Source organism: Equus asinus, chromosome 6, assembly GCF_041296235.1.
Source record: "Equus asinus isolate D_3611 breed Donkey chromosome 6, EquAss-T2T_v2, whole genome shotgun sequence".
Lineage (NCBI taxonomy): Eukaryota > Metazoa > Chordata > Mammalia > Perissodactyla > Equidae > Equus > Equus asinus.
In genome coordinates, this window is record NC_091795.1 from 30,599,837 (window position 1) to 30,615,130 (window position 15,294).

General features: G+C 37.1%; 1 protein-coding gene across 2 annotated transcripts in view; it reads right to left on the reverse strand.

The window, feature by feature from the left end:
- Window positions 1-15,294, reverse strand: part of DNAH6 (dynein axonemal heavy chain 6) — a 249,681-nt gene that overhangs the window by 232,166 nt on the left and 2,221 nt on the right. For both annotated transcript variants that reach the window (XM_070511881.1, XM_014852847.3), the window contains exons 3-4: window positions 4,314-4,487; window positions 895-1,148 (exon numbers count right to left, since the gene is read on the reverse strand). In XM_070511881.1, the coding sequence (XP_070367982.1) occupies window positions 895-1,148; window positions 4,314-4,487 (428 nt within the window). The remainder of the gene's footprint in view (window positions 1-894; window positions 1,149-4,313; window positions 4,488-15,294) is intronic.

Here is a 15,294-nt window from a genome sequence, read left to right on the forward strand (position 1 = left end):
ACTCTGTTAAGCTCTTTCAGATTTATAATAAATGTATCATTTTAAAATTTATCAAAATGTTTTCCTTCTCTCCCCCTTCTCCCCAGCAGGAGAGCTGTCCTGTATCTGACTCAACCAAAACTACAGTGCTAAGTAAGGAAGAATAAGAGAATCCCTAGAAGGTCCTTTTATCTTCCTAACCAGCAGAAAAAGGAGAAGGTAGCTCAAAGAATTTGGTGGCAAAGCTAAACTATTATCAACTTCAAGGAAAGACCATTTTAACAACTGCCATCAGCCCAACTAAACAGCAATGGAGGAAAGCCAGCATCATCTTTAAGTCCTACTACCTATTGTGATTAACTTTAAAACAATTCACAGACTCCCATTTATGCAACTCTGTATCAACAACAAATGTGTGTTAAGCAAGAGTACAGAGAAAGTATGTGTGGTGTGTGTGCATGTGTTATTAATCTATATAAATATCCTAAGTGATCAAGCTCATTTTACTCAAAAAGAAATCCTTATTTTTACTCTATTAAGAAAAACCGAAATGACTAAAACAGATCACGCACCATCTAATTTTTATACATTGCCATCTTCTTTTCTCAGTAATCACAAAATATCAAAAATATGTTTGTAATACTGATTAAAAGTAAATGGCATTACATGATATAAACAAATGAGAAACACAACAGCATACTACTCCATAAAATAATTAATGTCTATAAATAAAGGAAAGATAAATGGAAAAAATAAATAAAATTATTGTGATTAAGATTCATTTATCACTGGGGTGATAATCAAAATTATATTTGATTATATTTATTATTAATATGCAATCAATTACAGATAATATTTACAATCTTATTTGTAACTTTTACTGTTAAATAAATTCCTCCATAAAAGATAACTTACTTCAGGTTATATGTATCGTATTCAATGGAAGACCTTGACACTGCAGGAACCATATAAAGAAATCCAAGATGTTCATTTTCACGTATTATTTTAATGATTTGCAAGGTATTACAAATGTTGGCTTTAACAACTTCCTCCTGATCGTGGAAAATGTACGTAGGGTAAATTGAGGAACTGGCCCTGTAGAGACCTCTTCTTCCAATACTGGTATGTGGCACTTTAGGAGGAGTGGGAGAGAACACCTCAGCAGAGGGCTGCGGGATAGAAAAAAAGGCAATGTTTTTAAAAAATGAGTTTTTGCAGGAAAAAAAAGCTATAAAAAAGTGACAAAACATTAACCTCAAGGACTAATTACTATACTGCCTGAGCTGTCCAGGGCTCAAAGGCAAGCATTTTGGAACTGAAAATTTCTGAACTTTTGTTAGGCAGTGATGTTCCCTCTTGGTACTCCCTATCCAGATGGCCATCCCCTTCCCACAAAATAGCCCAGCATCAGCTCCCACCGCCTTCTGCTCTCCTTTAACTCATTGTTTATTACATCAAAATACTCCCCGCAGGAGCTCACCACTCCTGGCTCTGCACATGATCCTGACTGTGGCCTCTCCCCTCCATCTCCTCACCTTGTTCTGACAACCTTGATGCTTCTACCTGAGTGAAATCTTAGACAGCTGTTATCATAACTCGTAATAACCTACTGTTTTTGTGAATGTGAAGGGTGATTCGAGTATTGGAGATCAGTATGTAATAGCCTTGGAGAAGCATTGGAGTTATTAACTCAATATTGCCTGTCCTGTAGACCAGTGCTTCTCACATTTAAATGTGCATATAAATTACCCGGGTTAAAATTACCTGTTGAAATACAGATTCTGTCAGTCTGTCTGGGGTGGAATCTGAGATTCAGCATTTCTAACTTGCTCCCAGGAGATGCGGATGCTGCTGGCCTACGGACCACACTTGGAACATCAAGGCTAAGTCCCCAACGTGGTGAGCCTTGCTCGAATACCCGGGTCCCCCTGTCTGCACTCTCAGTGCCACCTACACTCCTTTGTTCCTCCTCGATAAACTTTGGGGCAATATCACACACATTCTCTCTCCCGTGGAGGAGGGTGATAACTGTGTTTGGGGAAATTGGACACTGACTCCAACGGTCATCGCCTTGTCTCTCTGACAGTACCAGGGAAACTGGTTTTAAGATAATAGAATCGCCATCACAGACCTGCTTTGTTGAATAATTGATGTAAACATATAAATGATATCTTTATTGCCTGTTAGCATAGCTAACAGAGGTTGCCATTTCTACAGGAGATTTATTACCACCAGCTCTGTGGAACAACTTCCCCAGAAAGTTTGTATTCACAGGGATCCTTATTCTCCAACTCTGATTAAACATACCCTGTTGCATAGGAGAATCCTGGTGAGTTCAGAGCTGAAGGAAATACATCTTTTAACTCAAAAGATAAAATGTGCTTCTTTCACCTATTAGCCAGGGATAGCAGCAAGGGCACTGTTTTCTTATGTAAAAGAACAGGCCAAACCAGATACTCAGAACCAGAGAAAATACACATCGCCTTGTCCCAATGTTTCAACAAGGGCTGTAGTCAGCTTTAATATTTTTTTGAGGCTAGACTATTAATATTTTACCAGAAAATGCATTTATTTTCTTTATGATGTCCTTCGAAAAGTTTTACTGCATTCTAAGTGAAAGATTTCTTCAACAATGGGCCTACACATTTTCATCTGAGTACTTATTTCTAATTATGCAACTCAGTGGGAAGACGTGATTCAATCAATTTAGGTAGTCGCGTAAGTTCAGATTGGCAGGGTGTAGGGGAGGATAAAGGAAGCATTTATCCGTAAAGTGTAGAACACCTGAGCACTTCTCTATGATGAATCCCCAGTCTAATTTGATAAGTCAATCTTCCTTAATTACCAGAAGCAAAGCCTCCAGCTTCCCTCCCTTCCTCCTTCTTTCTTTCCTTCCTTCCTTCCTTCTTTCCTCCCTCCCTTCCTTCCTTTCTTGCTTCCTTAATCTCCCAGGAAATCCTCATTGTTGCATTTCCATTCTAAACTCATTTTGAGAAATCAATACTCAGAAAAATGACCCTTTTCTGAGAATAAATGCCCTTCTCCTTTTATATGGGATACCCCATTTCTTCCACATGTCTCTTCAACCTTTAACCCTTTACTGAATTCTTCACTTAGTTACAGCTATAACTAAGCGTAACCCACAACTTGACAATCCTTTTCAGTGCCCTCCCTTCATTCAGATGTACATACAATTTCTCTCCTCTTTAAAGTCAAGCTCTTGAAACCCACTTTATACCAAATGAATTAATTTATGGGCAATCAGATCTTTCCTGGCCCTACTTAAGATAGCTTGTTCTCTCTTTCTACTTCACAGAAACCAAATTAACTGAAATTAGCAATTTCATACAATTTATCCTATGATATTCCTCAGGACAATCTCACCCAAACCCACGATGAGCCTCCTTCCAGTTGGCTTCTCAAGCCCAAAACTCTCCCACCTTGTCTGCCTTATTAACTTTCCACTCATTCCTCCAAGGCTAGTGCAATTCCCTAGGGTAGCTTTTCCTCCACTGACCACCCCCTGACCACGGCGTGAGCATCCCTTCTATTCAGTTTTCCATTATTTGGTACCTTAAATGACCAATGAGAGCTCTTATCACACCTCACTGTGCTTGAGAGTTCACATGTCCATCCACCCACCTCCAGATTCCGAAATCCTCGAGGACAGAGCTTGTCCTCAACTCTTCATTTCTAGCATTCTAGCCCAAAGCCTGAAAGGTAACTAGCACTGAAATGTCTAACAAGCCTCGAAGGAGCCTCTCAAGAAAAAGCTCAGAGAATTCTCGGCCCTATTGATATTTTTCTTGTGGATGTGTCCTCTACATTTTCTTCCTCTTCTGTTTCTTTGTTTAATTATCTACAGGTATTCATATAGGTGATTACTCCCCAGAGCTACTATTTACTTATTCCTTGCAAGGTAATTTCCCCACTCTCCAACTCTCACCCGTTACAGAAGTTGTCTTTCTAGCTGGTTCAGTTTCTATTTTATTACCCTTCACCAAGTTCTTCAAAGACTGACATTCTGGGGAATAATGATAAGAATTTCATAAAAGTTATAATAACATTCAAAACACTATTATGTCTTCTTTTAACATATAAGAGAAGATCAGAAGACACTGCACAGATGTCGAAAGTTTCCTTTATGATTTTTCTCTACTGTCCAAATTTTCCTCAAACAGGAAGAACTGAGAAATACTGTATTCCTCAAATCCATTATGTAATCTGATAAAAAAAGATTTTGCCGCTATTCTTATGAGTTAAATGCATGTTAGCAATGCTATACAAAACGAGTATTAAGTTAAAAGGATCAATTAAGCACTTTAATACTATACCTTTTGTTTTTTCACTGCACCTGGATGGTCAGGAAACCCGACGAATGATTTGGTAGAACTTCTTTTCTTAGGGCTTCCTTGAGCTTTTAGGATTCCAGAAGTCATTAACTGAAGTCGATTCTGGTCATATACATATTCTGGCTTCTTATGATCTTGGTAGACTTTTAGCACTGGCTTTGGGGAATAAGAGACATGTTAATGTTTTTAACACTCACGTGTACCTGTCTTACGCTTCACTCCCTTTGGACTCTATTCCTGTTGGAAACTGATCTCCCTGGACTAATTTCCTATCGGAGCCACAATCAGTGCAGCAGCGACCACCATTGCCTGTCCGTGGCCTACTGCTCTACTAAGACTTTTCTAGTTGGTTGCCATTAATTCTTTACTTTAAATACCAATGAATACTTTTAGGAATAAGGCTATAAAAGGGCTCAGGGGCATGAAGTCATATATCCACTAATTGTGCATTACAACCCCCTACCATCCTCTAAAGCAGCTACTGTGGGAAGGAGCATCCAAACCTCCCACACTACCCAAAAGTCATTAATCGCTTCCCATAGCCATAACTGATTGGAGATCTAAAAAAATGGTGACAATATTTTAGGCTAATCTAATTTCAAGTTAAGGCAGTAAAAACCAGCTTTCAACATAATAAGCTAAAGAAATGAATTCATCATAACAGTTTTAAGTTTCTAAGCATTAGGAGTTTAGCATGATAGTTACTTTCTTATATACTGGAGTGAGAAAAAACCTTGAGGATAAGTACAGGAAACAGCTGTTAAGGTTTCAGATATGTGTAAATTATATTTGGTTTTGGATAAAAGTCCCTCTTGCATCACTCCCTGAAGACAGGAAAAGACTAGTTGGTGCTACAGCGATGGGGGTAGAGGGATCTCAGTTATATAACGGTGTGGAAAAGGAATGCAGACCAGAATAACAAGTTAAGCCAGGGAGAAAAGCTTTTGCACAGCAAAGAAAACCATCAACAAATTGAAAAGGCAATCTAGGGCTGGCCCAGTGGTGTAGCGATTAAGTTCCCGTGCTCCGCTTTGGAGGCTGGGGGTTCGCCTATTCCGATCCCAGGCCTGCACCTACACACTTTTTATCAAGGCATGCTGTGGCAGGCATCCCACATGTAAAATACAGGAAAATGGGCACAGATGTTAGCTCAGGGTTGATCTTCTTCAGCAAAAAGAAGAGGATTGGCAGTGGATGTTAGCTCAGGGCTAATCTTCCTTTGAAACAAAAAAAAAAAAAGAAAAGAAAAGAAGAAAAGGAAATCTACAAAATATGAGAAAATATTTGCAAATCATGTATCTGATAAGAAGTTAATATCCAAAATATATAAAGAACTCAGACAACTCAATAGCAAAAAACCCAAACAATCTGATTAAAAAATGGGCAGAGGATCTGCACTGACATCGTCCCAAAGACACACAGACAGCCAACAGGTATATGAAAAGGTGCTCAATATCCCTAATCATCAGGGAAATGCAAATCAAAACCATAAGATACCAGCTTATACCTGTTAGAATGGCTATCATCAAAAAGAAAGAAAGAACAAATGTCGGCAAGGGTGTGGAGAAAAGGGAACAAAGTGCTATGAATATGCAAGAACTCAGGGAACACTGCTCCCCTCCTTAGGGAATCTACTAGAAAACAAGCTTCAGATAACCAAAATGACCAGGGAGGCACCAACATTAAAGTGAGTGGCAGGTGATGAAAAAGTTCTGGAAATGAATGGTGGTGATGGTTGTACAACATTTTGAATGCACTTAATGCCACTAAATTTTACATTTAAAAATGGTTAAAATGGCAAATTTTATGTTAGGTACTATTTTACCATAATAAAGAAATGGTGGTGGGCATGCAATATGCACTTAGCTGTGTATGGCATGTAAAAAGTCGATACAGTACAGCTATCAAAAACAGGACAGTTTGTGAAGAGTACTTGAAAATTATAAAAACTCACTGATTACCTTACAGCAATATTTCTTGATTTAGGACAATTTTGCAAAATTCAAACATTGTCTGGCAATGTCTGAAGACATTTTTGATTGTCAGGACTTGGGGGATGCGATTGTTAATTCTTCCAATCCATGAGCACAGACTATCTTTCCATTTCTTTGTGTCTTCTTCAATTTCTTTCAATAATGTCTTATAATTTTCAGTGTACAGGTCTTTTTTTTCTTCTTTAAAGATTGGCACCTGGGCTAACAACTGATGCCAATCTTTTTCTTTTTTTTCTGCTTTATCTCCCCAAACACCCCCTGTACATAGTTGCCCATTTCTCCTTCAGCCTTTCTTATCCCTCATATCTTCCCTCTGCCACATGTAGTCCACTAACATGAGATTCTCTCTTTGCTTCTGTTTGGATAGTTACAGGTGTACTGACTTCCCCAACAGCAACTCTCCCTGATGACAACTTTTGGGACAATGGGCATGGTTAAATTCCTTAGCCACATAACCAACCATGGATGCCGTCTTAGAAACCTGTTGGTTAACATGGTATCAACCTTACTCTGTAACCATAGGAGTCCATGTATATTCTGCAGGGTTCTTCAACCAAAGAAGGTACCTGTACTTACTGCTCTATAGGGAATAATTTTTCACTATCAGAATAAGAAAATGCATTTAGTGCTCAGAATCAGGATTGTTCCCCACTGCCCCAGCCTCCCCACCTCACTTAATGGTCACACTGCAGACCTTCAGGGAATCTTCTATCTTCGCCTTACCTTAGTAGTTTTCAATCTTGGCTGCACGTTGGAATCATCTCGGGAGGTTTAAAAATATATATATTTATGGCCAAGTCCTACTGCTGGGAGATTCTGATTTAATCGTATATCTTAGTTGCAGGTCCTTCTAGTTGTGGGATGTGGGACGCCACCTCAACGTGGCCTGACGAGCAGTGCCATGTCTGTGCCCAGGATCCGAACCCTGGGCTGCCGCAGTGGAGCATGTGAACTTAACCACTGGGCCACGGAGCCGGCCCCTCAGTGAACAGGTCTTTCACTTCCTTGGTTAAATTTATTCCTAGCTTTTTTTTTTCCAATTGTAAATGGGATTGTTTTCTTGATTTCTCTTTCTGCTAGCTTGCTGCTAGTGTACAGAAACACAACTGATTTTTGTATGTTGATTTTGTACCCTGCAACTTTACTGTATTCATTTATTATTTCTAATAGTTTTGTGATGGATTCTTTAGGGCTTTTTATATATAGAATCACATCATCTGCAAATAGTGACAGTTTTACTTCTTCCTTTTCAATTTGGATGATTTTTATTTCTTTTTCTTGCCTAATTGCTCTGGCTAGGACTTCCAATAGTTGAATAAGAGTGGTAAGAGTAGGCATGCTTGTCTTGTTCCTGTTCTTGGAGGGATAGTTTTTAGTTTTTTACCTTTGAGTATGATGTTAGCTGTGGGTTTGTCATATATTGCCTTTATTATGTATCCTTGTATACCCATTTATTCAGAGCTTTTATCATAAACGGATGTTAGATTTTGTCAAGTGGTTTCTCTGCATCTATTGAGATGAGGCTATGATTTTTATTCCTCATTTTGTTAATATGGTGTATCACACTGATTGATTTGTGGATGTTGAACCATCCTTGCATCCCTAGAATAAATTCCACTTGATCATGGTGTATGATCCTTTTAATGTATTGTATTTAGTTTGCTAATATTTTGTTGAGATTTCTGTGTCTCCGTCCATCTGAACATTGTCCTGTAATTTTCTTCTTTTTATTGTCCTTGTCTGGTTTTGGTATCAGGATAATCTTGGTTTCACAAAACGAGTTAGGTAGTGTCTACTCTTCCATTTTTTTGGAACAGTTTGAGAAAGATCTGTATTAAATCTTCATTGAATGTTTAGTGGAATTCACCAGAGAAGCCATCTAGTCCTGTTTTTTGGGAAGTTTTTGATTACTGTTTCAATCTCTTTACTAGTGATAAGTCTATTCATATTCTCTATTTCTTCTTGATTCAGTTGTTGAAGGTTGTATGATTCTAAAAATTTATCTATTTCTTCTAGGTTTTCTGATTTGTTGGTGTATAGCTTTTCATAGTAGTCTCTTATAATTCTTTCTACTTCTGTGTTATCCATTGTAATTTCTCCTCTCTCATTTCTGATTTTATTATTTAAGCCATCTCTTTTTTTTCTTAGTGGGTCTAGCTACAGGTTTGTGAATTTTGTTTATCTTTTCAAAGAACCAGCTCTTAGATTCATTGACCTTTCCTATTGACTTTTTAGTCTCTATTTCATTTATTTCTGCTCTCATTTTTATTATTTCCTTCCTTCCACTAACTTTGGACATTGTTTGTTCTTTTTTTTCTAGTTACTTTAGTGTATTGTTAGATTGTTTATTTAACATTTTTCTTGTTTTTTGAGGTAGGCCTGTACTACTAAAAATTTCTCTTAGTACTGCTTTTGCTGTATCCCATAGATTTTATGTCATATTTTCATTTTCATTTGTCCCCAGATATTTGATTTCTCCTTTGATTTCTTCCTTGACCTAATAGTTGTTTAGTAGCATACTGTTTAGTCTGTACATATTTGTGACTTTTCCAGCTTTCTTCTTGTAGTTGATTTCTAGTTTCATACTGTTGTGTTCTGAAAAGATGCTTCATATGATTTTAATCTTATTAAATTCATTGAAACTTGTTTTGTGTCCCAACATATGGTCTATCCTTGAGAAAGTTCCATGTGCATTTGAGAAGAATGTGTATTCTGTTGCTTTTGGAAGGAATGTTATATATTTATTGTATATATATATACACACACATTACATATATATGTGCATATACACACACACACACACACATTAAGTCCATCTGTTCTAATGTTTCATTTAAGGCTTATCTTTACCAGTTCACTTTCCTTACCCCTTTTTATTTTGTGAGTTTGTTACCAAATTTAAGTGGTTATAGTAATTTTTAATGCTTCTTTTTCCTTTAATCTTTATGTTATAATTAAGTGCTTACCAACATATTCTGGTATACAGTTGCAATTTTCTGATTCTGTCTGTCTATTTATCTCCTTGCTCAAATTTTTGTGTACCGTTGCCTTTTTGCCTTAGGTAGGAGAGCTCCTTCAACATTTCTCATAAGGCAGATGTAGTGGCAATGAACTCTCTCAGCTTTTGTTTGTCTGGGAAAGTCTTTATTTTTCCTTCATATCTGAAGGATAACTTTGCTGGTTGGAGTATTCTTGGTTCAGTTTTTATCTTCCAATATTTTGAATATACCACTCCACTCTATCCTGGCCTGTAGAGTTTCTGCTGAGAAATCTGCTGATAGCCTAATGGGGAGCTCCCTTGTAAGTTATTGGTTTTTATTCCCTGGCTGCCTTTAATATTCTTTCTCTGTCACTGACTTTTGACAATTTTATTATGTGTCTTAGAGAAAGTCTTTTTGCATTAAGATAATTGTGTGTTCTATTACATTCATGGATTTGTATATCTAGTTCCTTCCCCAGGTCTGGGAACTTCTCAGCTATTATTTCTTTAAACAAGTTTTCTGCTCCCCTCTCTCTCTCTTCTCCTACTGGGATATCCATTATCCTTATGTTGCCCTTTCTAATGGAGTCAGATAGTTCTCATAGAACTTCTATATTTTTTAGAATTTTGGTTCTCTCTTCTCTCTGCTTGCATCATTTCTAGGTTTTCATCTTCAAGCTCACTAATTCTCTCTTTCATAAGGTCTGCTCTATTTCCAGTGCTTTCTAATGTACTCTTCATCTCATTTATTAAGTTCTTCAGCTCCACAATTCCAGTTTGGTTCTTTTTTAGAGTTTCAATCTCTTTGGTAAAGTATTCCTTCTGTGCATTAATTTTATTCCTGAGCTCATTGAACTGCCTTTCTGAGTTTTTTTGTAGCTCATTGAGTTTCTTCATGACAGCTATTTTGAAGATCACAGTCTTCTATGACTTTATGTTTGGTTTCTAAAGAATAACTATTTCCTTTTTGTGATGCCATGTTACTGTGGCTTTTCATGGTGTTTGATGAATTATTCCTCTGCCAGTGCATTTATCATAGCAAACACTTTTCTTATTCAGGGATGGCTTTGTTTCTTTTGATTCCAACTATTCAACCAATTGATAACTAAAGGTCTTTCTTTTGTTTTTCAGTAAGTGGCGCTATAGCATCAGTTTTTGGTTTCCCTTACCTAATGGCCTCTGCCTATATTTGAGGATTGGCACTTTCTACCCTCCACTGTCTCTATTAGGGGTGTTGCAGGTACCCTCACTGTCAAAGCCTGTGCCTTTGGAGACAACTGTTGCCAGTCTCACTGTGGTCTCCGGCTTTGCCACTAGGGGCACAGGGATGGCAGGTGCCTCTGCCACATCTGGGATCATCTGGGTTGCAAGCACTGCACTCATGGTGGGAAGAGGGGGAGGGTAGGAAGGGAGCCAGTTTCACAGAATGCCACTTCCACTGTTGTCTGATTCCCTGTGGCCACAGGCACTGCCCTAGTCAGTAAGCTGGAGTCATGTGTATGCCTCTGCTGCTGTCTTGTTCCCTGTGGCTGCAGGAGCCACAGTTGGTGGGAAGCCATAGTCATGTGCATGCCTCTACTGTTTCTATGGGGCTCCTCTATGTGCTCCAATCCATCCACCTTTGTATGTACCAATGTTTGGATCTCTCCAGCATTCTTGTGTGTTGGGCAATATAGCCTTTGTTGAGTTATGGATGTTTTACTCATAGTTTGAAGAGTAGACTCAAAGGGAGTATCTCACACTGGCATGATGATGACATCACTTAAAAATAATTTTCAAAGTAATTTTTAAAGAAAAGTATTTAAGAAGCCACTAGATAATTTTATTTTTACAACCTTGCTAAGTGGAGGGTCTAAGTATTACATAAAACTCAGAAGATATATATTCAACTACATAAAAATTAGAAATAGTAACAAAACTTAAAAACTTTTATAATGCTAATCACAGATAAAAGGCTTATTTTCCTAACAAACGAAAAGCTCACAAAAATCAGTAAGAAAAAGACTAACTACCCAACTAGAAAATAAGACATGAAGATTTGTGTATTCAAAGAAATATGATGACTCTTAAACACATGAAAATATGTTCAACCTTATTCAAAAAAGAAATGCAAATTAAAACTACTCCGAAATACCATTTTTCTTCTTTTAGTGTAGCAACATTTACTACCCCAAATTACAAATGCACATATGTTTTGACTTGGCAATTCCATTTCTAGGAATTCTGCCTACAGATATAATCTCACATGTGTGAAATGACATATATACAAGATTATTCATTGTAGCACTGTTGTTGTAAAAATATTAATTTCAAAATCTAATGTCTATAAATATGAGGCTTAATAAATTATGGTGCATTCATCTATGATAGAGTATTATGAGTCATAAAAAGACTTGATAAAAAAGAACTTTTGAACTGATATGAAATGATCTCCAAGCTATGTGTTAAATGAAGAAAGCAAGGGGTAGAAAGTTTGTTTAGTATGCTAGCTTTAGGCTTATACAGCATAATACATCTCTGAAAGGACACACAAGAAACTGTTATTTTTGGTTGCCTCTAAAGAAGGAAACTGGGTGGATGAGGGACAGTGGTAGAATTAAACTTTAACTATATAAAGTTATCTTTTTAAACGAATTACTTATTTAAGAAGGATAAATTTTAAAGTTTGTATGAAGGAATAAATATCTAAAACAGAAAAGAATGATATAAAAAACAGAATAGTGAGGAAGAAGTTGCCTTCCACCTGTTAAAACGCAGCCATTGATATCAAAACATGTGGTTAGATCAGTAGAGAAAAGAAGCAAGATTTCATAAATAGATCTCACTCTATATGAGAATTTAACACATGATAAAGGTGGTGTTTTAATTCAGTGGGAAAAACATGGTGCTACTAAAGCATTTTGAAGAAAATAAAGTTAGCTCCTTCCCTCAGATCAGATTTAAAGAAAATTTCACATGAATGAAAGATTTAAACGTAAAGTGCAAAAATAAAGAATAGTAAAATGGAAGAAAATGGGGGAAAATGCTGTCAACATGATGAGCATAAAATGATGATCAATGAAACATAGATAAATGTGGAGAAAATGAAGTAAAATATAAAGAGAATGCTGCAACTCAGATAGGAGGAGCAGAACTCAATTAACTCTGATCACACAGAAAAAACTTCATTGCAAGCTGCACAAGGATGCTGTCTCACCCATCCACATCAGGCAATGAAAGGGTGAAGGAGATTAGAGTAACATCTGGGTAACGGTGAAAGTGAAATTTAGTTTAGGCAACACACAAGAATTCTTTGAGAACCTGGTTCCTAAGTAAAATATGTGTCAATTAAATAAAATTATACATATATAGGGGCCAGCCCAGTGGCATAGTGGTTAAGTTCGTGTGCTTTGCTTTGGTGTCCCAGAATTGTGGGTTCAGATCCTGGGCATGGACCTACACCACTCGTCAAGCCATGCTGTGGTGGTGACCCACATATAAAAAATACAGGATGATGGGCACAGATGCTAGTTCAGATCCACTCTTCCTCACCAAAAAGAAAAAAAATAATACATATATAGATTTTTTTCTCTTCAACTAAACAATACCAATCATAGGACTCTATCCCACAAGAATATAAGCACTAGTACAGAAGGATAATATGATGATTTTGCAGCACCATTGTAAATATTCGCAAAACAACCTGCACATCCCAAAAGAGGAGAATGATTTAACAAATTGTGGAATATTCATGCCATGGGATACCAAGCAATTATTAAAAATAATGTCTTATAGAAATATCATCTGACTTTGAGGAAGTTCCATAATGTATCTTTAAGTGTAAAAAGCAACAGAGTACTATACTTATAAAAGATTTATAATATCTATTAAAAAAACAGTAAATGTCCAAATATGTATTTTTTAACGTGTTTTTTTTTTTTCCTTTTTCTCCCCAAAGGCCCCAGTACATAGTTGTATATTCTTCTTTGTGGGTCCTTCTAGTTGTGGCATGTGGGATGCTGCCTCAGTGTGGTTTGATGAGCAGCGCCATGTCCACGCCCAGAATTCGAACCAACGAAACACTGGGCCGCCTGCAGCGGAGCGCACGAACTTAACCACTCGGCCACGGGGCCAGCCCCCTAACGTGTTTATCCATCTGTATAAAATTGTTCAAGCATGGAGAAAGGCAAAAAGGATATACACCAGATTGTTGTTGATGTCAGATACCATAGAAAAGGGAGTCAGAGATTAGAGAACTGGAGATAAGGGAAAAATGTAAAAGAAGAAGAGTAGGAGAGAAAAACAGAGAGAGAGGGAGGGAGGAAGGAAAGGGGGAGGGAGGAAGGAAAGGGGGAGGGAGGGAGAAAGGGAGAGGCAGGAGGAGGAAGAAGGGGGATAAAGGGGTAGAAGAAGAAAAAAAAGAAGGGGAAGAGAGAGGGGAGAGAAGGGATGGCAATCATAAAAAGATGTACATAGTGTTAATTCTATAAAAACAAATCAAATGAAAGTCACCCGCACACTGAAATCAGTCACTTGAATACTAAGCTACTTTCTCTCTGCATGGTGAAAATTCAGGTAGTTTTCCCTTTATACATTAGTATTTTTTATATTGTATGAATTACTGTATTCATGGATTATTTATATTGTTCCAGTCACCTATTAGGACATAACAAACTGCCCCAAACTTAGTGACTTAAAAAACAACATTTATTTTGCTCAAAAATCTACAATTTACACAGAGTTCAGTGGGGACAGCTTGCCTCTGCTCCATGAGACATCAGCTGTTTCCCCAGAGCATGGTGCAGAGCCTGGCACATAGTAGGTACATAATAAACATTTCATATACATGAATTTATTGCACTGATGACAAATAGAACAACTTTAATCATCAAGGATTAATAGTACATTTTTGCCAAGTGAAGGTAAATATGTTAGAGAGAAGTAATGTAAAAGGTTCCATACTAAGTCCACAGGAGAACAGTAGTAGGGAGCTGCTGACGTCCCACACAACAGGTACTGTGGCCACACTGAACCCCCAAGAGGAGGGCAGCAGCTGTCAGTGCCACACCCACTTGTAAACACAAGTTCAGAGTCAACTCAACAACATCCCTCTCTCTACATTTTTTGTTAATTTAAATTGTATTGTGTGTGTAGTTTTCTTTGTATTTAAAATGTTAATTTATTGAAAATTCAAATTAATTCGTAGGTTAATAATTTTTCACATAAAGTAACATTATACTAAAAATAACAAATCAGCACTAGGGAGCCTCAAAAAATGTTTTCCTTCAAAAGGAATCAGTACTTAAGTTTGAAAAACAATAGAATAAGGGTTAATATCCGTCATATGTATTTTTAGAAACCTCAAAAACTGATAGGAAAAAGGCAAATAATCTAATTTCAAAGTGGACAAAGGTTATGAACAGAATCCACAAATAAGTAACATACGTGCCAATGAATGAATGAAAATATACTTACCTTCAATAATAAGAGGCAAATTACAAAATGTAATGCCATTGTAACCTATCAGTGTAGCAAAAATAAAAGAGCTTCTAGCATCAGGTTTGGCAAAGATGTGGGTAAACAGGCCCTCTCTGCAGTGTAGGCGGAGAGGCAAACTGGTTAAACCTTAGGGCGCAATGAGAAATGTTTTTCAAAATTAAAAATGTACATATTCTATGACTATAAAATGCCACTTCGAGGAATCCATATCTATGTACAAAGGCAAGACCATTCAATGCAGCAGTATCTATAATAGCAGCATAAGAACAACAACAAAACAAGAAGGAAATAACCTAACTCCTATCAACAGGAGACCAGTAAATGAATACTATATTATGACACATCCATGCAATAAAACACAAGGCAGCTGTTAGAAAAGATACCTCTGTACGCACGGATTGGAAAGACTACATGTTTAAGTGAAACAAGCACTTTGAAGATCAGTGTATACCATACAATCTTACTTTAAAGTTAGATATGTTTATACACACACGTACACATGCACACATAT